This window comes from Moschus berezovskii, chromosome 28 (genome assembly GCF_049115385.1).
Source record: "Moschus berezovskii isolate FMDL1 chromosome 28, NW_MosBer_1.0, whole genome shotgun sequence".
Taxonomy (NCBI): Eukaryota; Metazoa; Chordata; class Mammalia; order Artiodactyla; family Moschidae; genus Moschus; species Moschus berezovskii.
Genome location: NC_142487.1, coordinates 18,049,119 through 18,073,496, shown reverse-complemented (window position 1 = coordinate 18,073,496; position 24,378 = coordinate 18,049,119). Strand labels below are relative to the sequence as shown.

The window sequence follows — 24,378 nt, the reverse complement described above, 5'->3', positions numbered from 1 at the left end:
CCTAAGTACATGTCATTAAAGACAGTCACCATCTCTCTGAAGAAGCCTCACAGCATAGTTGGACACCAAATAGAATGTATTTGGGGGTTATTTGCGATGTATGTGTAATTTCCCATGCCTGCCTGCTTTCACTCCATTCAGGTCTTTGCTTGAACATCCCCTCCGTTAAGATGCTTTCCTCCTTTAGCCTATTTCAGCATCTGCATCCCGTCCTCCAGCCCTCGGTTTGTTGTCTTCATAACCCTCAGCACTGCCTGAAACGTGCCGTGTCCTTGTCCGCTTGCCCAGATGCCCTCGCCATGATGTCAGTTGCGGTCAGGTTCTCACCGCTGCTCTAAGTGTCCGAGCAGCAGTAGGGACAGATCGGCATCGGTTACACACTGACTCTTCGGCGATTGTTTAAGGAGCAGGGGCACGTGAAACCCGGTAGGGGAATTGTGCGGGGGAGCAACTGGGGTGGTGTGGCGTGTCCCTTTGCTGCTCACGGATGATGAACCAGCTTCCTTCCCTGCCTCATCAAGGATCCTGACAAGTTCCAGTTTGGCCGTACCAAGATCTTCTTCCGGGCGGGCCAGGTGGCCTACCTGGAGAAACTTCGGGCTGACAAGTTCCGGGCGGCCACCATCATGATCCAGAAAACCGTGCGGGGCTGGCTGCAGAAGGTGAAGTACCGCAGGTTGAAGGGGGCTGCCTTAACTCTGCAGAGGCACTGCCGAGGATACCTGGCCCGCAGGTGAGCGGGGCACACCTGAGGTGGTGGATCGGTGGGGTGGGGTGGGCGGCAGGGGGCGGGCCTGGCTCTGGGCTGGCTGGCCTCAATCAGCCCCTGTGGGTAGAGCACCGTTCCTCCTGGGCCCTGTCTATATCCAGCTTTTCCCCAGCAGCCGGGCCCCTCTTTCCTCCCCTTCTCACCTGAGCCAGTAGGTCTAGTTCCCAGGTCTCCTGGCTCCCCCAGTCTGTCCCCACCCACCAGTGCTAGCCTCTGACTGGCTGGTGTTCCAGCCAAACCTCCATTTTCCCTTTGCTTAAGTAAAACAATCCTCTTTCCGAAAGAGAGATGAATTCAGCCTTTCTCTCACAGTTAATGTACACTCAGCTTCATGACTTAAGCCACCGATTTCAGAATCCCTTAGGAGTTTGGTTAGTAGGGCTGAATGAACAGGCCTGGGGAGGTCCCTTCTATGAGCTGTTGCACTCAGCCAGCATGGGGATGGGGACGGGGAGACTCGTCTGACCACAAGTGGCTCCCCTGGGGCAAAGCCTGATGCCAGTGGGCTGCCCTGCCCCAGCCCAGCTCCACACGAACGAGGCTACTTTGCTGAAAACGTCCCCTCCTAGTGATGTCGTTGGGTTGCTCAAGCACTGAATCAGTATGAGCATCACCAGGGAGACGGGCGTGGAGGACACCCCCACCCCTCGCCGTGAGACCCAGACCCAGCCCCAGCCTTCACATGGGTCATCAGATTCTGGACCCAGCCCTGGTTCAACATCAGTGACCTCTGCAGATCCCGGTGTTCTTGAGGAAGTGACAATAATCTATAGGACGCCTTGCATTTGGAAGCCTAAGTTTCATAAGTGACTGCTCAGGTCTCTCTGCTTTAATATAGAAACAAGCCCAGAGCAGGCACCCACTGTACCTTAAAGTCAGAAGATTGCTCCGGCTCCCCCTCGTGTCCTTGTTATAAGCTGTTTATCCAAGCAGAACCGGAGATGATGAATGCTGTTAATTACCTGTGAGCAATTGAGAGGTGGTCAGTGGTATCCACACTAAGTTGTCATCCACAGCTAGGGTGTCGCTGTGCACCCTGGTACACAGGACGCTGTCCTGGATAGTGGGACAGCCCACGTTCTCCCTGCAGGGAGTCTGTATTCTAGAGAGAGTGTTCAGGGAGAGCTGGACCAGGAATCAGACTCATTTAAGCAAGTAGAGCAGAGCTGAGTGAGTTACCTCCCACTCCGGAGTTGCACTAGATGATGTCCAAGGTACTTTCTAGCTTTTAATATTCTTAGTCTTGAGCACTTGCTATGAGTCTGACACCAAACAGAGCCCTTGCAGTGGGTAAAAAGTGCTGGACTGACTTTATGTCTGCCTTGAGGGGTGAGATGGGGAATGTGGAAATGAAATAGAGGGAAATAGATGCCCATGTGCAGTGCATCCCTGGCAGAAAGGCTGGGAGATGAGAAAGTAAAGCGAGGTCACCACAGGCCTGAGAAGGTGGTGTTCATTCAACAGATACTTCCCATGTGCTGCTATGCCAGGCCGCTACTAGATGTAGGGATACAAGGATGCTAAGACCCAGCCCCTGACCCCTCCAAGCCCGGTAAGGTCCAGGGACAGACCCGAGTGTGAACACATGACGTCCTTGAGGGCTGCCCGGGTTATAGGAGAGGCTTGTGGGTCAGGGAGTGGATGGACGAGGATCAGAGCTGATCAGACTTAGACTGAGTTGTGAATACATGGCAAGAGTTTTCGAACGAGGTGGAGGAAGCCAGTTCTGTTCTGAGCTGTGTCTCAAGGCCTCGCTCTGGTCGGTGAGGGTGACACGAGTTGGCCTAGCCGGCTGGTGACCAGGCAGGGCCGAGAGGGAAGGGGTTTGTGTTCACAAAGGGCCCACCACTCTCCCCCTCCCCAGACTGGCTGAGCATCTGCGGAGGACCCGGGCGGCCGTGGTGCTCCAGAAGCAGTACCGCATGCAGAGGGCCCGCCGGGCCTACCAGAGGGTGCGCAGGGCTGCCGTCATCATCCAGGCCTTCGCTCGGGGCATGTTTGTGCGGAGAATCTACCACCAGGTGCGTAGTCGCCCCCAGGGACTCGGGCCGCAGACTCGGCACTGAGCAGCAGCAGATGGCTTGGCACCAACCTCAGCACTTGTTGGGCACTTCTCACTTTTTTCTAAGTAATTTTGCGACTCTGCTCCCACCGCATCCTGACCAGAGTCTCATGAGGCATGGTGACTCAGGGTTCCCCAGAGACAGAAGTCATAGGCGATGGATGTGTCTGTGCACACGCGCGTGCGCAGGTAAGGTTTATTATGAGGAACTGACGCATGTAGGTGTGAAGGCTGAGCAGTTCTCGATGTACCCTGGACACACTGGAGACTCAAGAAACCCAGGGGAGTGACTCTGCCCGAGTCTGAAGGCCTGAGGACCAGGCAGTCATGGTACAGTCCCAGTCCAAGGGCAAGATGGCTCAAGCGGTAGGAATCTGCCTGCAGTGCAGGAGACCTGGGTTCAATCCCTGGGTCAGGAAGATCCCCTGGAGAAGGAAATGGCAACCCACTCTAGTATTCTAGCCTGGAGAATCCCTTGGACAGAGGAGTCTGGCATGCTACAGTCCATGGGGTCACAAAGAGTCAGACACAACTGAGTGACTAACACTTTCAATTCATTCCGCAAGCAGGGCATTACAGTGAGGACTTTGATAATGCTTTAATTTTCTGAGTGGTTTTCTAACTGTATAGGAAAAAAAGAAAAACCGAATTACAAGCCAAGTTAACTGTAAACCATTAACCTACTCGACAATCCCACACAACCGTCTCACTTCAGCTTACTGTCACCGGGAGGGGATCCACATCTGTTGAATGGGGGGCTATCAGCTGGATAATCTTTAAGCCCCTCTGACTTTGAGGATTTTTTTAGACTGTGGTTTCCTAATGAGTAAAAAAAAAAATTCGAAATGAGAATTTGACAGCTGCCACCGGACTTAGCTGCAGCTTGTTCATAGGACAGATGGCCACCAAAGCCTCAAGCCACAGGGCAGCTGTAGCTGGCCGACCTTGGCTCTTGCCTCTCCGGAGCTGCGTGCGAGCCCCTTGCTGCCACTGGGCAGCGCAGACCCACCAGGTGTCTGCTTGTCCCCTGCCAGGTCCTCAGGGAGCACAAGGCCACCGTCATCCAGAAGCACGTGCGGGGCTGGATGGCTCGCAGGCGCTTCCAGCGGCTGCGGGGCGCGGCCATCGTCATCCAGTGCGGCTTCCGGAGGCTCAAGGCCAAGCAGGCGCTGAAGGCCCTCAGGATCGAAGCGCGCTCGGCGGAGCATCTGAAACGCCTCAACGTGGGCATGGAGAACAAGATTGTCCAGCTGCAGCGGAAGATCGACGACCAGGTCAGTGTCTCCACTCCCACCCGGGGGCTGGGACCGGGGCGAGACTCCACTGGCATGTTTGAGGGAGACCCACGGCTTCCCCCGGGGGCTCTCAGTTGATCCCCAGGCAGCTTCAGTAGGCCATTCTGCGGGTAAGCGAACTGCGGATCCGGAGCATCAAATACTTGGCCAAGGTCACAGAATTAGGAAGTGCTAGAACCAGCGCTCCAGCCCAGGTCTGCCTGATCCCGCGGCCATAACGAGGGTGATGTTGCTTTCTTAACCCTGAATGTCACTAGAGAGTCAGTCCTTTCCTGTGTCGTGGCTAAAATGGGTTGAAAGCAGGCTCATTGGTACCTTGGGCTTGTAAGATATTAGTGACCTCAGGACCAGGCTCGTGTAATGCCTAGAGGGTTTCTCATGCCTCCTGAGAAAGAAAAGGCAAGGATGGAGGGAAGGAAGGGGGTGAACGTGCCTGGTGCAAGGGGCGGAGAAAGAGAGAGTTGGCATTGCCTTGGCGGTCACTGGTTTTATTGTACCGAATCTACGCTAGGCACTTTTTAAAACTTCTCATGATCCCAGTAGGGCAAGAAAATAAATGAGCCATTTTACACCTAAACCACTTGCCCTAAACAGGAACCCCCAAAGTAGTCAAATGTTACTGCCTCTCTGTTCTTGCAAAAAAAGACCAACCTTCTGGAGAAGAAACTGTCACCCTGGATGTTTGTCTCTGTATAAGTCCCATGGGTGTCTCGTTTGGCTCGGCTCCCTGGTGGAGAAGTGAGACAGAAAGCTCGCGCAGGGTTGGCCCACCGTGATAGGTCAGGGAGGAAGACGCATCTGCTCAGAGCATCAGGAGTAGACAGGAAAAATGGCACTCTGGGCTTAGCCACGTTGCCAACACAAGCACAGGGCGGACCTGTATTGTTGCTGTCATCGCCATCATTGTTATCACTTTATGGCTATTGATGACTGGCCGGGAAAGACATTTGCGTAGTCATATTGTCCCCATTAAATTTCTGAGCAAAAAGTATGGTCCAAGGAAGGAACAGGCCTTGCGAGCACCATTGTGCCATGCCCGGAGCCCCATGTATTGGCTGCCTCTTCCAGCTGTCGGTCCCTGATTTCCGAAGTTGACTCAAAAGATGAAAAATAAATCTAGTATTTTACATTCCACGTGCTGGAACATCAAAGAGAAGCAGATTTAAAAGACCTGTTTTTAAAAGAGCTTTTTGCCTTAAGCTTCCTACTTGGCAAACATCTGTGAGCAGTGGCCGGTGTTACCCTCCCTGGGCGGGGTGCCCTGTATGCAGAGGGTGAGGAGGGAAGGCAGGGAGGGGGAGTTAGTTCTTGTTTTCATGTCCCTCCCCATGTTGCTCAACTGTGTGCCAGGCACTCTCCTCATGTGTTAAGTCATTTAATCCTCACCACGCCCTGTGAGATTTAGCATTATTCCCATTTTAATCTGAGGCACAGAGAGGCCAAGAAGCCTACGAGGTCACACAGCTAGGAAGTAGCATGGTTAAGATGGAAACTTAAGACGTGAGAATTCCTCAGTCCAAGAAAGACTCTTAGCTTTGTTTTGAGTTCATTCTCGTAGACAGTGTCATCCTTGGACCAGCTGGTGTTTTGTAGTGGAGTGTGTGACCTGGTGCCAAAGAAGATGCGTGGCTCTCTGTCTTGAGAGGAGTCATAAACAACCTGTGGCACCAGGAAGTTAGAGGCTCGTTGTATTGCAGCCTCTTAGAAAGCGGGGCTCACCTTTTGTAAGCGAATGGGTTTCTGTTTTCTGTGTAACACCTGGAGACAACTCAGGAGGCTACTCCCCAACACACACAGATTCTTAGCCAGGAGGATAGGAGACACGCATGCCAGGAACGACATAGGTGAAAACATCCCCAGGTGTTCGGCACAGTGGCCTGAGGTCATGGACTGAGTCCCAGCTGGATGGAAGCCTGAGTTCTGTCTCAGTTATACTTGGCGCCAGAGGAGACACCTAGGGATTATGGTCAGTCTCTAACTGGGCCTTGAGATCCTCGGAGGCTGCTGCTGCTGCTAAGTCGCTTCAGTCGTGTCTGACTCTTAGCGACCCCATTGACTGTAGCCCACCAGGCTCCCCCGTCCATGGGATTTCCCAGGCAAGAGTACTGGAGTGGGGTGCCATTGCCTTCTCCAAGATCTGTAACGTCTAACTTGAAAATTCACTGATCCCATAAAGTGGTTCTCAACTCCAGGCTGCACTGTAGAATCACCAGGGGACGCTTTTTTAAAAAGTGTCCCCAGTGTCCCCACTGCCAAGAAGACAGCAAAGGAGGAAACTGTAGGCCAAACCCAGGGTGAGGTTAGGGCCTAAAAGTCATGTCGAAGGTTTTGTGCACATAGCTAAAGAGACAAGATGTGAACTTGACACCAAGTTCCCAAGCAAACAGGAAGAAGGAAATAGGATAACTTGAGAGCTACGGAAAGCATTTAGAAGGGTTGGTGCTGTCCCTGGTGCTGAGACAGTTTTCTGAGGGTGTTCATAACCTGTGATGTAATAAGCTACAGCCTTCACAGTATCCTTCAGCAGTAAGTGCAATAACCTGTGATGGAATAAGCTGCAGCCTTCACGGTACCCTTCAGCAGTAAGTGCAGTGATAGTTCCTGGGACGGTTTCTTGCAGTGTCCCTGGTGTAGGCCTGTGGTGTGACATTTTTGCAGCCAAAAATGGTATAACCTATGAACTTGACTCTGTCAGTTTGTCTTTATTCAAACATATGTACAGTGAGATGGCCAGTTGAGCTTACAGTTTTTTTTTTTTTAATGAGGGTCAAGTTCCTTAGACCTTTATAAGGCTATATTAGACTATATTTTAGTGGAAAAAATATGACACAAATGTATGGATTCCGTCAGTAGTCTTTTCAATCAATTTGATTCAGTATACTTCATATGCATTTGGTTCAATTAAAGTAGTGAATATTTTATGATTCATGTACATCTGAAAAATTGTAGGGGCAAGTCACAGCTTTATGGCCTTCTATGCCTCCGTTTTCTCAACTGTGAAATAGGTGTATTAATTAGCTTTGATTAGTAGGTATATTAATCAGGAGTTGGTGATGGACAGGGAAGCCTGGCGTGCTGCAGTCCATGGGATTGCAAAGAGTTGGACATGACTGAACGACTGAACTGAACTGAATCAGCCTTACTATGTGGGATTCCTGTGAGGAGAGAACGAGTTGATAGATGTGCATCGTGTAGCACAGTGCCCTTGAGCAGTGGATGTCTGAGGAAGCCGAGGAGAACAGAGGTCCATGTGGAAATCCCCAGGCCCCTCCGGTGTCAGGACAAGGCCCTCCCTGGTTCAGGACAGAGCTGCCCAGGTCTCAGGTCACACTGACCAAGGCAGGTCCAGGGATCCTGGCCTGCCTCCGCAGGGAGGGTTTCCAGGGTCTTTGAGGGAAGGACTGGCCCTCACTACTCCCGGTGACAGGCTTGGCTGCACAGCTGTGGGCACCTGACGTGGACATCATGGTGTGAGGAGGAGGCAGGATGCTGTGAGGCCCTTCTGGGGTCTCCCTTTCTAAAATCATGCCTCCAGAACAGGAAATGTACAGCCACGGTGTGTCCTCAGCGATTACGTCTGGGTGCCGATGATGGTGAAATAAGGAGCTGTCCACGGGCTGCTGTTAGGAGTCTCCCACCCACACCCCTGTTGGCTGGTCTTTTCCCCATTCCATTCTCTAGGGGACCACTCCCCTCCAGCCCAGGAGAAGAGGGTGACCCTTATGAAGCACCTCCTGGGTGCCGGCCCCCAGGGAGGCCCTCAGGCTCCCTGAACCTTGATGAAACCCTCTGAGGGTGGAGTTGCTGTGGTCCCTCTTTCACACTGAGGAAGCCAGGCACACGGAGGTACAGTGATCAGGACGGAGCTGGGGCCTGAGCACAGGTCCGCCAGCTCCAGCCTCTGAACTCCTAGACTTCCCTGAGCCTCCAGCCTGCGTGTCAGTGAAAACAAAGAAACTGGCCTCCTAGACATACCATCTTTGCATGCAGGTCCTGGGGTGTCATCGCTGCCCGCAGCAGGGTGTAGCACCACATCATCTGCCTCTCTCTACACCCCACACCTGCTCCATCATGAGCGCCACCCCCCTGCCCCCCAGCCTGGTGATCGTCCCCACTATCCCTGGGATCTGACCCAGGCCACGCCACTGGGAGGAACCTCACTTTCTGCCCAGAACAGAGCCGTGTCGAGGCGGCTAGTCCAGCTCGCATCCCCACCCTGTACCCCACTCCCCTTGTGCAGAGACCCTTCAACCTCCCGGGAGACCCAGATCTGGGGGGGCAGTACAGACCAGCTTTGGGTTGTTTAAACAGATGCTGCCTAATTGGATTTCTCATTGGTGATGACTTAGAGCAAGACAGACTGCCAGCCCGTACATGGGGGTGTGTCGGGTTGTAACTGGGACGTTTCCTCAGACGGTGGGAGGCTCTCTTTGTGATAGATCAGTGCCAGGATTGTGCTGTCTGGACACCAAACACGGGTCTCAGCCTTGAGGTCCCAGGTGTCTGCAGTGTTGTGCTGGGTCCAACACCTGCTCTGCTGCTGCCCCTCACTGCTCCCCACGACGCTTCATAGCTGATGTGAATGAGTCATTGGTTCCTGATGCCAAGAACTCTGTTTCACTCAGAACTCCTGCAGAGAATAGCCATGGAGAATGATGATGACTGTTTGCTGCCTGCTTGATTATCGGGAGAACTCTGCATCTTTCCCCTCCACATTCCCTCTGACCGCCTTCAGCTGATACGCTCAACTGCAGCAGCTTTCTGCCCACGTTTGCGCTTGCACTTGACACGTCCCTGGGTCCTCAGAGCTTCCTGTGTGTGAGCTCACCTACAGTCTCCCTCCCTGTCCCCCTCTGTACCTCCGCCAGGCACCTGGGACTGCTTCTCGCTTACCTATTGCTTGAGTGGGTATGTGATTGGGTACCTCGTCGACAGGGACGGGTTTGGCCAGGGCATCCGTTTCTGGAGTCAGACTCTTATAGGACCAGCAGACAGGTGGTGGGAGGGCTCCCTTGGCCCCGTGGAGGGCCTCCTTGGAAGAGGGGATGCTAAAGAGGTCCTTTGTCTCAGAGCCAGAGATTAGGTTGCAGCTCTTTGTGCCAGGGAGTTCCGAGGGCAGGAGGGCTCAGCGTTGACAGAGCAGGGAAGCCTGCTGCAGAGGCTGCAGATCCAAGAAGCCAAGTACATTGTTCCCGAAACTTAGAAACCAGGTATAAGATCTTTCCAATGGATGTAGAAGGCCAACCACTCTCACCAGCTTCCAGCACTGTTCCTGTTCCTAAACACTCCTTGAATGTCAGTCCCGGTGCTTTGTCTTTTTCCTTATTTCTCCTGGGTTCACAATACAGTTTTGTTAGGGAGATGCCAAGAAAGCACTCAAGCATTCAGTGGTTGCGAGATTCAATTCCACCTTGGAAGTTCCTTTTTTAATTGCCTTCTTGTTTTTTTGTTTTTTTTTGCTGCCCCACTAACCTTGCCGTCCACCTCTTTCTCCCCTCTTCCCATTTGCTGATTCTCTCACAGAACAAAGAGCTCAAGACGCTGTCGGAGCAGCTGTCAGCAATCACCTCTGCACACACCATGGAGGTGGAGAAGCTGAAGAAGGAGCTGGCCTGCTACCAGCAGAGCCAGGGTGAGGACAGAGGCCCGCAGCTGCAGGAGGAGGTGGCGAGCCTGCGGACTGAGCTGCAGAGGGCCCACTCGGAGCGTAAGATCCTGGAGGACACCCATACCCGGGAGAAGGATGAGCTGAGGAAGGTCTGTTGGGGCCGGAGGGGTCGTTGGGTGGTGGGTGAGCTAACGCAGCACCCCTCTGAAGCAGTTTTGCTTCTTCCAGCTCTACAGCTGCCGTGGACTTTCCTGGGGCTTGTGCACAAGACTGACCATCCCTCTGTGTTTAGATGTAAAGTACCCCTGCATTGGGGGAACACACAAAAGCACGTGTCCGTTCACCTGGCAAGTGTTGATTGAGTCTCTGCCCTTAGTGGGACATGATGGAATCCCCTGAAAGGTTATACACGTGTGCCTTTGGGCATGTTCCTCATAGCCTAGAATTAGCCACTGAATCAGCTCTGTGGCCTGAGTCCTTGTTGGCAAGAGAAATGGTTTAGAGGTAGTGGCCTTTCTTCTTGATATTGCCTGCAGATATTAGGGGCAACCTCATGACATCCCCTGGGCTTCCCTGGTGGCTCAGCAGTAAAGAATCCACCTGCCAATGCTGGAGATGTAAGTTTGATCCCTGGATTGGGAAGATCCTCTGGAGAAGGGCATGGCTACCCACCCCAGTAGTCTTGTCTGGGAAATCCCGTGGGACAGAGGAGCCTGGCGGGTTACAGTCCATGGAGTCACAAAAGAGTTGGACATGACCTAGTGACTAAACAACAAAACAGCTAGGCATCCCTCCCCATAATTACAGTGCTTTGGGGAATTTGCCTAAAGTTTAAGTATTGATCGGTTCAGCCTGGCTCATCTGCTCTGGTTGGCGTGCTCTGTAGGTTTACTGTCCATTCCATAAAATGTAACTTCTGGGATTGGACCCACGTCCCCCATCTCGAATGTCAGGATGCAGAGAGTCCCTTCTCCATTCCTTAGATAGCTATCCAAACCGGTGAAGTCCCACGTGCCCCTGTGGAGCCTTCCACAGCCTCAGTGTCCTGTGCCATCTCTATGGCATGGCCCACGTGCTTAGTTCCTGTCCATCACTGGAGAGTCGCACTGGGTTGAGAATCTGTGTGGGAAGGACTCAGTGTTTCTAGTGTTGAAATAATTCTTAGTATTTAAAAATTGGGGCAAGCAGAATGCTTTCACAGGAATGGTCCTGAAATAGACACTGGAGTTTTGGGATTCTCACCCCTGCATGGCCATTACGAAGTGCACACAGGAAATTTCTCTGACCTTAGTTCACTCATCTGTTTAAAAAAAGAAAGGAAGAAGAAAAGTTGGTTTAGATCATCTTTTAGGCCCCTTCTACTTGGAATGAGTCAGCTCCACGAGATGGTGTTTGATGGCTTCTAGAAGGAAACAGGCCCTTCCTGAGCCCTGCTCTGTGGTGCCTCTCTCTTCCTGTGCGCCTTTGTCTTCTCTGACAGGACCAGAAATGGGCAGGCTGCCTTCAGCCATGGGACATGAAAGCCTGCAGAGCCAGCAACTGCTGGGCTTGCCAAGGTGGTTTTGTCATTTTGTGTCCAGGCAGAACTTTCACACCATCTCCACTTTCCCCAAATCCAAGGATTTTCCCAAAGTCAGAGGGTGAATCCACATGGGGATTATTAAGTCACATTAGGTGACATTTCGGAGAAGGCAATGGCAAGCCACTCCAGTACTCTTGCCTAGAAAATCGCATGGACAGAGGAGCCTGGTGGGCTGCAGTCCATGGGGTCGCTACTAGTCAGACATAACTGAGCGACTTCACTTTCACTTTTCACTTTCACACATTGGAGAAAGAAATGGCAACCCACTCCAGTGTTCTTGCCTGGAGAATCCCAGGGACGGCGGAGCCTGGTCGACTGCTGTCTATGGGGTCTCCCAGAGTCGGACACGACTGAAGCGACTTAGCAGCAGCAGCAGCAGGTGACATTGAGACATAGGACTTCCCAGTGCAGACACAAAAGTGGCCGCCCTGCAGCATGTTGCCCTGATAAACCTGCCAGCTCACCCACCGTGAGACCTGGAACTGAAACTATTTGGTGTCATTTCAGGGAGAATCCAAAGAGCTCCAGTACGATACTCCTTTATGTCTCAGTGCAGAGAGGAATTCAGCAAGAGCGGAATGGCAGATAAGAAGTCATTTATTAGAATAAGATGCTTGTGAGGCTTACAAGCGGGAGGGCAAGAAATGCCATGCCCTGTGACCTTAGTGGGCCACAGTTTTATAATCAAAGGAAAAGTGGTGATGGGGAGAAGACCTTTGTCTTTCTTGAGTGGATGAAACGTTTTCATCATCAGTTCCTTCCCCAGAGAGAGCAGGGCGGTTGACTTGCCCCTCCCTGGTCAGGCCAGGACTGTCACGTTGTTGTTCAGTCGCTCAGTCATGTCTGACTCTCTGCTACCCCATGTTCTGCAGCACGCAGGCCTCCCTGTCCTTCACTGTCTCCGGGGTTTGACTAAACTCATGTTCATTGAATTGATGATGCAACCCGACCATCTCATCCTCTGTCACCTTTTTCTCCTTCTGCTCTCAATCCTTCCCAGCATCAGGGTCTTTTTCAATGAGTTGGTTCTTTGCATCAGGTGGCCAAAGTATTGGAGCTTCAGCATCAGGCCTTTCAATGAACATTCAGGGTTGATTTCCTTTAGGATTGACTGGTTTGATTTCCTTGCAGTCCAAGGGAGTCCCAAGAGTCTTCTCCAGCACCGCAGTTTGAAAGCGTCAGTTCTGTAGCACTCAGACTTCTTTATGGTCCAACTCTCACATCCACACATGACCACTGGAAAAACCACAGCTTTGACTGGATGGACCTTTGTTGGCAAAGTGATGTCTCTGCTTTTTAATATGCTGTCTAGGTTTGTTATAGCGTTTCTTCAAAGGAGCAAGTGTCTTTTAAGTTCATGGCTGCAATCCCCATCCGCAGTGATTTTGGAGCCCAAGAAGATAAAGTATGTCACTGTTTCCATTGTTTCCCCATCTATTTCCCATGAAGTGATGGGACCAGATGCCATGATCTTAGTTTTTTGAATGTTGAGTTTTAAATCAGCTTTTTCACTCCTTTCCTTCACCTTTATCAAGAGATTCTTTAGTTCTTCTTCACTTTCTGCCATGAGGATGGTGTCATCTGCATATCTGAGGTTATTGATATGTCTCCTGGCAATGTTGATTCCAGATTGAGCTACATTCAGCCCAGCATTTCGCATGATGTACTCTGCATAGAAGTTAAATAAGCAGGGTGACAATATACAGCCTTGATGTACTCCTTTCCCAATTTGGAACTAGTCTGTTGTTCCATGTCCAGTTCAAACTGTTGCTTCTTGACCTGCATACAAGTTTCTCAAGAGGCCGATCAGGTGGTCTGGTACTCCCATCTCTTGAAAACTTTTCCACAGTTTTTTGTGATCCACACAGTCAAAGGCTTTCATGTAATTAATGAAGCAGAAGTAGGTGTTTTTCTGGAATTCTCATGTTTTTTCTGTGATCCAACAGATACTGGCAATTTGATCTCTGGTTCCTCTCTGCCTTTTCTAAATCCAGCTTGAACATCTGGAAGTTCATGGTTCATGTATTGTTGAAACCTACCGTGAAGGATTTTGAGCATGAGCTTGCTAGCAGGTGAAATGAGTGCAATTGTGTGGTACTTTAAACATTCTTTGACATTCCTCTTCTTTGGGATTGTAATGAAAACTAACCTTTTCCAGTTCTGTGGCCACTGCTGAGTTTTACAAATTTACTGGCATATTGAGTGCAGCACTTTCACAGCATCATATTTTAGGATTTGAAATAGCTCAACTGGAATTCCATCACCTCCACTAGCTTGGTTCGTAGTGATGCTTCCTAAGGTCCACTTGACTTCGTGTTCCAAGATGTCTGGCTCTAGGTGAGTGATCATACCATCATGATTATCTGGGTCACGAAGATCTTTTTTGTATAGATCTTCTGTGTATTCTTGCCACCTCTTCTTCATATCTTCTGCTTCTGTTAGGTCCATACCATTTCTGTCCTTTATCGAGCCCATCTTTGCATGAAATGTTGTTCCCTTGGTATCTTTAATTTTCTTGAAGAGATCTCTAGTCTTTCCCATTCTGTTGTTTTCCTCTATTTCTTTGCATTGTTCACTTTGGAAGGCTTTCTTATCTCTCCTTGCTGTTCTTTGGAACTCTGCATTCAGATGAATATATCGTTCCTTTTCTCCTTTGCCTTTAGCTTCTCTTCTTTTCTCAGCTATTTGTAAGGCTTCCTCAGACAACTATTTTGCCTTTTTTGCATTTCTTTTTCTTGGGGGATGGTTTTGATCACCGCTTCTTGTATGTTACAAACCTCCATCCATAGTTCTGAAGGGACTCTGTCTATCAGATATAACCCTTTGAATCTATTCATCACCTCCACTGTATAATCATAATGGATTTGATTTAGGTCATACCTGAATGGCCTAATAGTTTTCCTTACTTTCTTCAATTTAAGTCTGAATTTTGCAATAAGGAGTTCATAATCTAAGGCACAGTCAGCTCATGGTCTGATTTTGCTGACTGTTTAGAGCTTCTCCATATTTGGGTGCTAAGAATATAATCAGTCTGATTTCGGTATTGACCATCTGGTGAAGTCCATGTGTAGAGTCATCTCTTGTGTTGTTGGAAGAGGGTGTTTGCTGTGACCAGTGCATTCTCTTGGCAAAACTCTGTCAGCCTATTCCCTGCTTCGTTTTGTCCTCCAAGGCTGAACTTGCCTGTTACTCCAGGTATCTCTTGACTTCCTACTTTTGCATTCCAGTCCCCTATGATGAAAAGAACATCTTTTTTGTGTTAGTTCTGAAGGGTCTTACAAGTCTTCATAGAACCGTTCAACTTCAGCTTCTTTGGCATTACTGGTTGAGGGCTGTCTCAGCACTTTGGAAAAATATTTTCAGGTCTCAGTGCACTGAGGGTTTTTCGTTTTGAAAAGTCTCCTTCCCATAAATGATTGTTCTTGTGTGCACAGAGCCTGTTTTGGAGTTCATTAACTTACTGAGCTCACTGGGCAGGATGCAGGTCTCATGCTACCACTGTTTTATCGTTGAGGGCATGTCCCGTGCTTCTGTTGCATGGTTTTTTGGTTAAGCAAGCCTGCTTTCTTGAGTAATCATTAACTTACAGGAATTTCCCATATTTTTCTACTTAAAAATCCCCTAGTGAGATAAACTATTGAATCACCTATTTTGTCCCTTCATTCTGTCCCTATCAGAATGAACTTCATTCTTCGGGGAAAAGCACATGCTTAAGGAACTGCTACTGCTGCTAAGTCACCTCAGTCGTGTCCGACTCTGTGTGACCCCATAGACGGAAGCCCACCAGGCTCCGCCGTCCTCGGGATTCTCCAGGCAAGAACACTGGAGTGGGTTGCCATTTCCTTCTCCAATGTGTGAAAGTGAAAAGTGAAAGTAAAGTCGCTCAGTCGTGTCCGACCCCTAGCGACCCCACGGACTGCAGCCTACCAGGCTTCTCCATCCATGGGATTTTCTAGGCAAGAGTACTGGAGTGGCTTGCCAGTGCCTTCTCCGTGCTTAAGGAAACTCCTATGAAAATGTAGCTATTAATACAGGTCTATAATCTATAAAGCATGAAATTCCAAACTTGTGGTTTATGGATCCTTGAGAACATATAGGCAGTAACCCTTGTATGTGAATAAAAGACAAGAAGGTGAAATCAAAAGCCAGAGAAAAGAAACCAAGATTGGACTCGAGACTGGTGATCCTAGGAGAAAAAGAAAAGCAGGTTCTCTGCATGTGGATGCTGATCGCACGAGATGGTGTTAACCCAGCAGATCACAAAACCGGAATCTCCCGTCTTCTCCCCCACGGAGAGCACTTGATACATCGACTGCCCAGGCTCCTTCCCTGCTTCTCCTGGGACAGTGGGATTTAGGGACTCAGAGCACTTTGAAAAGTGCTCCATCCACGTCTCCATCCTAGGGAGCCTAAGGGTTGATAATATCCCAGTCTTCCTCCACAGAGCCAAATAAGGAAATGGGCTCCCTCCTGCTTGCATTTGAAAAAATTGTTTCTAAGTCTTGACCTGGGTCTTAAATACAATGAGATCTTGGTCCTGGCAAGGAAAAAGAAACTCAAGGACATTGAAAAGAAAGGGGATAACAGGCACAGAGGCAGAACAAGAAAAGCACCTTCCCGACTCCAAACATAAGCACATCCTAAACTGGTCACGTCAAGTGTGAAGTCTGCCTTCTTCCAGGAGGAGAACACACTTGCAAGCATGCTAAGTCACTTCAGTCATGTCTGACTCTACATAACCATATGGATTGTAACCCACCAGGCTCCTCTGTCCATGAGATTCTCCAGGCAAGAATACTGGAGTGGGTTGCCATGACCTCCTCCAGGGGATCTTTCTGACCCAGGATCGAACTTGCGTCTCTTATGTCTCCTGCATTGGCAGACTGATTCTTTACCACTAGTGCCACCTGGGAAGCCCCAGAAGGAGAAGTGGAAGCACATTTGCCTCTTTCTCTAACGTCTTCCGGACATTTATTCTGGCGGCTGTGGGCATGGGCAGGTGTGGGCTGGCTTTGTCCCCCTCTGATTCTTCTCTGCCAAGTCAGGGTTTAATATTTATCGAAGGCCCCGTGTCCAATCTTTACAAACACTGCATAATCAGACAATTGGTTTCTTCGGCTTATCCAACAGCCTGCTCCTCTCTGAACAAGATTGATGACACGGATGAATCACGGAGGGAGCCAGCTGCTGGCAGAAGTTTAATTAATGGATTTGATGTTTCTGTCAGCAAGTGCTGTATTGGAACTGACATCCTGGAAAACTTTAGGCTCTGCACCCCTGACAAGATTCTCATCATCAGCCCACATGGCCAGGCTGCCTTGGGCTGTGGGAGGCCAGGTCCCTCTGGGGACAGAAATTCAGTGCAGAGCCTGGGCATTTCTGCCGCCCCCGACCAGCCATAGATGTTAGTTGACAGCTGTTTTGTTAAAGGTACCTGTTGTCCTGGCCTCTCCCCAGAGTGGTCTGCATCTCAGCCTGGAGCCTTCTTTCCTTTTAAGCTTGTGGGATGTGTGTTTTGTTTGTTCTTAAAGCTATCAGTGATCCCTGTGCTGACTGACTTGTGCAGCTGTGCTGTTTCATGTCCTTGATGAAGGAGCCATGACTCCCAGGCCTGCCATTGACACACAGGCCATGGCTCATTATCCAGAATCTGCTCTGTGGTGAGGCCAGCACGACCTGGCTTGGTGCAGGATTGTGGGTGGGTGACGAGCAACCCACAGCCAGGTCCCTGGGTCCAAGGGTCCCTGATATTTGTGAGCCCCCAGGCCTTGAATATTCAGGCTTGTGCAGTTGGGGTTCTGAGTTGTATCGTGTCATCAGTCACCACACCACCAACTGGTATTGGTAGTTTCCATGTAAAGGCTTGGGGGTTTTCCAAATACAAGTAAGTAGATCTGCCTTTGCACAGTGGAGTGTTTCAGGTCTTCCCCCAAAAGGTGCAGTGCAGGACTTCTTGGCCTGTTAAGACTGAGAACTGTGCTATCAGTACGCTTCCTGGGTCCAGAGAGGCTGATGGTTTTTAGAAAGAGGATACCACGCTGCCTCGTGGAAGGCCACCATCTCACTGCAGCCTTTCTCAGTGCTCATAGCCCTTCGTTCATTCTCTTGTTATTTAGTGAGTGTGTCTGTTAGGCCCTGTGCCATACCCTGGCGCAAAAGTAAGCGATTTTAAAAGTCCTTCTCATTTCCATGATGCTTAAATATTTGGGGGTTATTAGAGACTGCACAGACAGGAATCAGACACAAATTACCTTGTGTGGACTGTAAAGAGAAATAAAGCAGAGGAAAGGGATCCAGAGGGAGCCAGGTGGGCAAGGGAGGTTGTTTCATTCATGATGGCCAGAGCCGCCCTCTGAAAAGACACCCGAGTGAGGCGAGGAGTGAGCCGTGAGGACTTCCAGGGAGCAGTGACACCTGTAACCATATGTCCACCGGCCCTGAGGTGGGAGCAGGTTAGGTGGGTTCAAGGCCCAGCCCTGAGGCCATCGGGCTGAGATGGAGAAAGTAAGGAGAAAGGTGGTGAGGTCAGAAGAGGGAGGATCTTCTGACCTTGAAGGCAGCACTGGCTGTGAACCCTCCAGAGAGGTGAGCGAGTCTGTCTGAGGCCGTCGGTCGCTGCCGCCCCGAACTCCTTCCTGAAGCTCTGCTGTCGGAACCAGGCCTCTTGGGCCTGCTCCAGGCTGTGGCCGTCACTGCCCTTCAGATGTCAGCCTCTGACCTGTTGGGATGCAGGTGACCTAGGGGCGAAGAGCCAGGACCCGCTTGGCTCAGCGTCACAGCCTGCGGTACCCTCTCTGGCTGTGTGACCTTCAGCCAGCTCGCTAACTTTTCTGTGCCTTGGTTTCCTTACAAGTCGATGACGATGGCGCCCACCTCACAGGTATTAAGGAAGCTGATAATGGCGCCTGGGACCTTGTGCAAGTCCGTGACTGTTAGCTCCTATCCCCTCCGCCAGCCTGAGACTGGGTGGAGGGCAGGGGCTCCGCCTTAGTATCCCTGGACCCCACCCTCGCTCCTGGTCCCGCGTCTTGGCGCAGTGGGTGCTGAGTGACAGAAGGCACACCTGTGATGCTGGGCCAGGGGTCCGCGCTCTGCCGAGCCTCTCTCTGGCACTCTTTGTAATGATGGGACAGTTGCTCCCCTTCCCTGTGGCAGTGAGAGCCCTGCCCTTGGCTTCCTCTCTCTGTGTAGGCGCCCAGCGCAAGTGCGAGTCCCTGGTGAGTTCACGCTGTGCTTCTGCACAGTCCCTTGTGCACTTTTTGTCTCCTCCTCCTCTCTGCTCAGGTCCCTGTACCTTCTTCTCAGTGACTAGGCCAGCAGCCCTTCCAGGACTTTGCAGAATTAGAAGTGTTGTCCCTGCTGTGGGCCACCTTCGTGCTGTGTACCTTCATGTGAGATGGTAGGAACACAGCCAGGAGGACGGAGGACGCAGAGCCCGGGGGCAGAAAAGCACCCTCCAATCCACTCATCCCGTGGTTTTCTACTAGCAAACTTGCATTTGGCTCCTTTTACAGTGCAAATGTACTAGAGTGGATTGCCATTGCCTTTTCTGTTAGCAGCAGCAGCAGCATCAACAGTGCAAATGCCCAATTTGAAAAAATTTATTGTTGTTCCATCTCTAAGTCATGTCTGACTCTTTGAGATTCCATGGACTGCAGCACACCCGGCTTCCCTGTCCTTCACTATCTCCTGGAGTTCGCTCAAATGAATGTCCATTGAGTCAGTGATGCCATCCAACCATCTCATCCTCTATCGCTCCCTTCTCCTTCTGCCCTCAATCTTTCCCAGCGTCAGGGTCTTTTCCAATGAGTTGGCTCTTTGCATCAGGTGGCCAAAGTATTGGAGCTTCAGCATCAGGCCTTCCAATGAATCTTTAGGGTTGATTTTCATTAGGATTGACTGATTTGATTTCCTTGCAGTGCAAGGGACTCTCAAGAGTCTTCTCCAGCACCACAGTTCGAAAACATCAATTCTTTGGCACTCAGCCTTCTTTATGGTTCAACTCTTACATCCATACATGACTACTGGAAAAGCCATAGCTTTGACTTTTGATAAAATAAGACAAGACAAAACAAAGCCAAAATCCCAGAGCTACATTTGTATCCCCAAAGATTTAAACTAGTAAAGGCAGTTACTGAGCTAAGGTATGTGTTTCATTTAATTTACCAGGGGCTAAATTAGCCTCATGGTAACAGGATTTACCGGAGAAGGCAATGGCAAGCCACTCCAGTACTCTTGCCTAGAAAATCCCATGGATGGAGGAGCCTGGTAGGCTGCAGTCCATGGGGTCACGACTGAGCGACTTTGCTTTCACTTTTCACTTTCACACATTGGAGAAGGAAATGGCAACCCACTCCAGTGTTCTTGCCTGGAGAATCCCAGGGACGGGGGAGCCTGGTGGGCTTCCGTCTATGGGGTCACACAGAGTCGGACACAACTGAAGTGACTTAGCAGCAGCAGCAGCAACAGGATTTACATCAATGTTGGTTCCCATGATCTGTCCAAAAAAACCTGTTAGGGGTAAGAACACTGCTAGTAATATTTCCTGGCAAGAGTTAAAAGACCAAAAAAAAAGAAGAAAGAAAGAAAAGGAGCTGCTGCATGATGCCTAATGCGTCCCCAAACCTGGTGAGCGTGCTGCTTTGTTGTTTCTCATGCTGCGGGGAGCACACCTGCTCAGTTCCGTGTGGCTCAGTGTCTCTCACTGCATCCCCGAGAAATAGAAGCGAGGCCACTTGGCTGCAGAAGCTTGTCATTCTCGTGCCTGCCAGCACCTCTCCATCTGCTAGCTGGCTGGGGAGACGGGAGGGGGCGGGGGGGCGGTGGCCAGCACCTGGGGAGGGGTGATTGGGGAAGCACTTTCTGGGATGTGGAGCTGGGATGGGGGCCCACACCTCCTGCTGGGGGCCCACTTCCAGAACTGCTCCTACCAGGAAGAAAAGCAAAGCTCCCCAGTGCGACTTTGATGAATGGTTTAGAATAACAAAGCTGAGTTCATCAGAGGCCTGCCTTCTGGAATCAGGGAGGGAGATGGAAGAAAGAAATGAGGCGCAACAGAAAATTTTAATGGGTACACGCTCATAAGTGCGACCCTCCCCAACTAGAGTTTTGGCTAAGATTGTAGATCGCAGGTGGTTGCAATGAGGCTTCATGTCTCAGGCTGCGTTAGGCAAGTGGAGGTTTCAGGTCCAACCTCATGGTGATGGCATGTGCCCTCTGTACCAGGCAGATGACACATTCCATTTCAGAAGGTCATCGCCTGCCTGTAGGATGCTCAGAGGATGGTGAGGGATCATGGAAGCCGTATGAGGTGACCACCTGCTCTTTGAGCTGCCCGCATGTTCGGAGGGTTGTTTAGGGGAAACAGAGCCTAGTTTTATGGGAAGTCTGATTACTTCACAGCCTGCTCTGAACATCCACCTCCTGGGGCCACTGGCTTAGAGGTTGCAGCCTTGCAAGAGCCCTGCCCTCCTGACCATGGCACCAGGTGGAGCCTCACTGGGGCTGAACCCTGGGCATTATTTGTAGAGGTTCACTCCACTTGATTTCTTTTGTTGGTGGTTTTCTGTTTGACTTTACTTGGACATCTAGAAAAGGGAAAGCTATTTTGGTTACTTGCCAAGCTAATTTAAAGGCACACATGAGATCTCTGCGTGGTGAACTGCATCTGCTAACAGCAAATTAGGTGAATTTGAAGAAGCTTTTTTCCAGTAGTGTATGTGCCTCCTGAATTTAATTATTCAATTAAACAAGCTCATGTATTCTAGAGGCTTTAGTCAATTATAAACACGTTTTTAGACCCAAAAAACCCTTCAGTGGAGTCTGGGTTTTTGCATCGGGAAGGCTTGAATTCCTTTACTGGATCTGCAGGGCTCCTCATTCCTTCAACCAGTGTTGAGTGCCAGCCCATGCCGGGTTCTGATGATGTGGCGCCATGGCACGTGGTCCCTGGGTCCTCACTGAGGCCTCTGGTCCAGGCCGAGCAGATAGCGAGGAAGCTGAACCTTTGCCAGGGGGATTTGGGGGGGCTCTACAGGGACAGGTGGGCCCTGGAAGAGCCACACGGCGAGCACAGGCCCCACCCACACCTGCAGGTCAGGAAGACTTCCTGGAAGAGGGGCGGTGGAGAGCTAAACCATGAGAAGTTATCCAGGGGAGAGCGGGGCGAGCAAGCTTGGCAGGAGGAACACGGAGATGCTCTGGAGGGTGTGCAGAACCGGGCCCTGCTCAGGGCCTCTCCACCCTGAGGACAGAGGAAAAGTCTTTTCTAGCTTGGTTCTCACTCCCTCCACCCACCCATCTTTGTCTTTTCTCAGCCCCCTGCCTGAACTGCGTGTAAACTACCACGTGGACCGGCTAAGGTTCCCACGCCAGGCCCCCACCCCGCTGCACCAGCTGCTCTCCTGTCTATAGACAGCCCATCCCCCGGCCGCCTGGCAGAGCCCAGATCCAGGCCTGGTCCAGACAGCCTGCTCCTCCTGCCCGTCGGTGCCATTCCTGGTGACCTTCTCCTCCTGACTTGCTTGGCGGTGGTGATTCTCAACAAGGCAGTCATGCTGCCTTCTGAGTTCCTAAGGGGAGAACCACAGACCTCGCTCCTGGGCTCCAGCCTTGTGGAAAGTCTCTCCTGACCCTGTCTACGTGATGCTGAGGGTGGGGCAGCAGTTCTCTTAACTCACCTCTTGATGCCTTAAGTTTACCTTTAAAGCCTGGAGGAAGGGAAAAGGCGTTGAAACATAGCCAGTTGAAACTCCAACTTCTCGAGGCTTCTGCCCTGTAGCCATCATCCCTGGGGCCTCCTTTCCTGCTTTTACTGCCACGGGGGTCTAACAGAGCTTAAAGGGCATGCAGGTGGGTCCTCCAGGATCTGGGTGACCGTCTGTCTCTCCCCCTGGATTCTGTGCTACAGTGTCCCAGGTAGCGATTCAGGAGGTCCGCATCGAGTCTCTGTGCGCAGGCCAGTTATGACATATTCTGTTACTGAACCAAGGAAGGCATTTTGAGGCTCTTTCTACATCAGCTGGGAAGAATCCTCTCCCAAGGAGGTCATAGCCAGAACTGATTTCTTGAACCAAAGGGAGTGAGGTTGTTCGTGCTGTCATTCAGCACAGTCTGCAGGGATGCTCATCACTCAGACCAAAACCTGGGAGCCTGCCTTACACTCGTTTCTAAAAATCTTTTGCCACAGCTAGCACTTTGCATCACCCTTAGTAAAGTAGCAGCTTCACTGAATATAGTTCACACAGCATGGTTGAAAGTCAACGGCAAGTCTCTTTCCCTTCCCCAGCATCTGGGCTGTGCTGGTCCAGGGAGACCGACATGGGCAAGGGGGAATAAAGATCAGAGATAGGTCTTCATTGTTAGCTTCAGGCTTTCCTGAGACTCAAATTGGAGAGCTCAGAATTTACCAAGACATGGAACTAAATGCAAGAAGTCCAGTTATCACTGTAAGTTCCTGCACACGGCATATGAGCTTGGTGTAAGCTTTTCAGGAGGTTTTTGTGGGCATTGGAAAACCATAAGCAGTGGTGAACTAATCTCTCTTGCTTTAATGGGATTTTTCTTTCAGTGTACAACTTCAATCTCCAAATGAAAGCAACTTTGGCTGATCAGTTTCAGTTAAAAAAAATAATATTTAAACATAACCAGCTGAAGTTCAAACCCCACAGGAGGAGCCTTCCTTCAGCCCGGCAACATAGGCAAACATTTTTCCCCCCTGCTCTTTTTCAGCGAGTTGCAGACCTGGAACAAGAAAATGCACTCTTGAAAGATGAGAAAGAGCAGCTTAACAACCAAATCCTGTGCCAGTCTAAAGGTAGGTGCCAAGTGCTGGATTTTTCATTTTGCGTTGGAATTTCTTTTCTACGCTGACTTCCCCCAAAGATTTCCACCAGGCGTGCAGTCGGTCTGGATGCCCCAGTGGGGAAAGGGCTCTAACAAAAGACAGCTGAAAGAGAAGAGCGATCTTTAAGATCCTGCTGCTGAATTTAGTTTCAGGAGGCATCATGCAGTGAGACGCACACATAACAGACAGTATAATGCATGAGATCTGGGTCAGGGAGACCATGAGCTCCAAGAGTGACAATGCAGTGTACTGCTGTGTGACCTTGAGTGACCCTCAGTGACTGCAGTCCTCAGTTTCTTCATCTGCAAAATGGGCATATGGCTGCTGACCTCAGCCTGTGACATACTTAGGATGGTGCTTGGCCTGCCATGAGCACTTAGGAACGGTCACTATTGCTATTTTCAACTTTGGCATCCACAGTACCTGTTGTGGTTTCTTCTACCCAGTGGGTCACCTGTCAGTGTTTGCTGGAGAGGGGGTCGCGGGCCAGGTCCCAGGGCGCCTCTCTCGAACGTGCACAACCTGGGCTGCCCTCAGCTCCTGTGTGATGCCTGATCACAGAGGAGCAGGGCGTGCAAACCCTGGTTCCCCCATGACTCAGTGCGGCCTTCAGCAGGTGGCTCGCCTCCTGTCCCAGCTCCTCCACTGGACCACACGAGTGCGCAGACCTGCCCAGCATGGTCCTGTTGGAAACATTTAATAGTGCTAAATTTCCCTTTAAAAAGTATCTCTTTTCCACTGATTCAAATCACAAGTGTGGGTGGGAGAAAAGCCCATCCATGTTCCCTCCTTCCCTTCCCTCCCTTCCCCTAACATAACCCGCGGCCTTGTCTCCTGGAGTCTCCTTTAATCTCTGCCTAGCAGGCACCTGAACGACCAGGAATGGGGAGGGCGCACTGGGAGACACCTGGGCTCTTCCATTGCCATGACAGCTGTCTCGAGGGAGGGGCGGGCACAGGAGCTGCGGGAGCTGTAGTGTGTAGCGGCTTCTCTCCCTGGCCCCTGGGGGTGAGAGGGGCCTTCTCCTCTTCTGGAGACTGGAGCCGGGTCCACGCCACCCTGGGCTCCGCCGTCGGGGAGGTTGTTGAATAGACTCGCCTCAGTATCTGCGTCGTGAGCTTGTTGTGGGCGGCCTTTTAACCGGTGGTTAGTCATTTGTCTCTGAGTGAGCAGACGTGCGGGACAGCCACACTGAAGCAGCACTGTGGCTGCGGGCG

At 50.8% G+C, this 24,378-nt stretch overlaps 1 protein-coding gene across 1 annotated transcript in view; it reads left to right on the top strand.

Moving 5' to 3' along the window:
• MYO5B (myosin VB) overlaps window positions 1–24,378 on the top strand; it is a 347,287-nt gene that overhangs the window by 280,774 nt on the left and 42,135 nt on the right. The window contains exons 19-23 of the mRNA XM_055417346.2: window positions 522–733; window positions 2,634–2,790; window positions 3,866–4,105; window positions 9,650–9,883; window positions 23,047–23,131. Coding sequence (XP_055273321.2) covers window positions 522–733; window positions 2,634–2,790; window positions 3,866–4,105; window positions 9,650–9,883; window positions 23,047–23,131 — 928 coding nt within the window. The remainder of the gene's footprint in view (window positions 1–521; window positions 734–2,633; window positions 2,791–3,865; window positions 4,106–9,649; window positions 9,884–23,046; window positions 23,132–24,378) is intronic.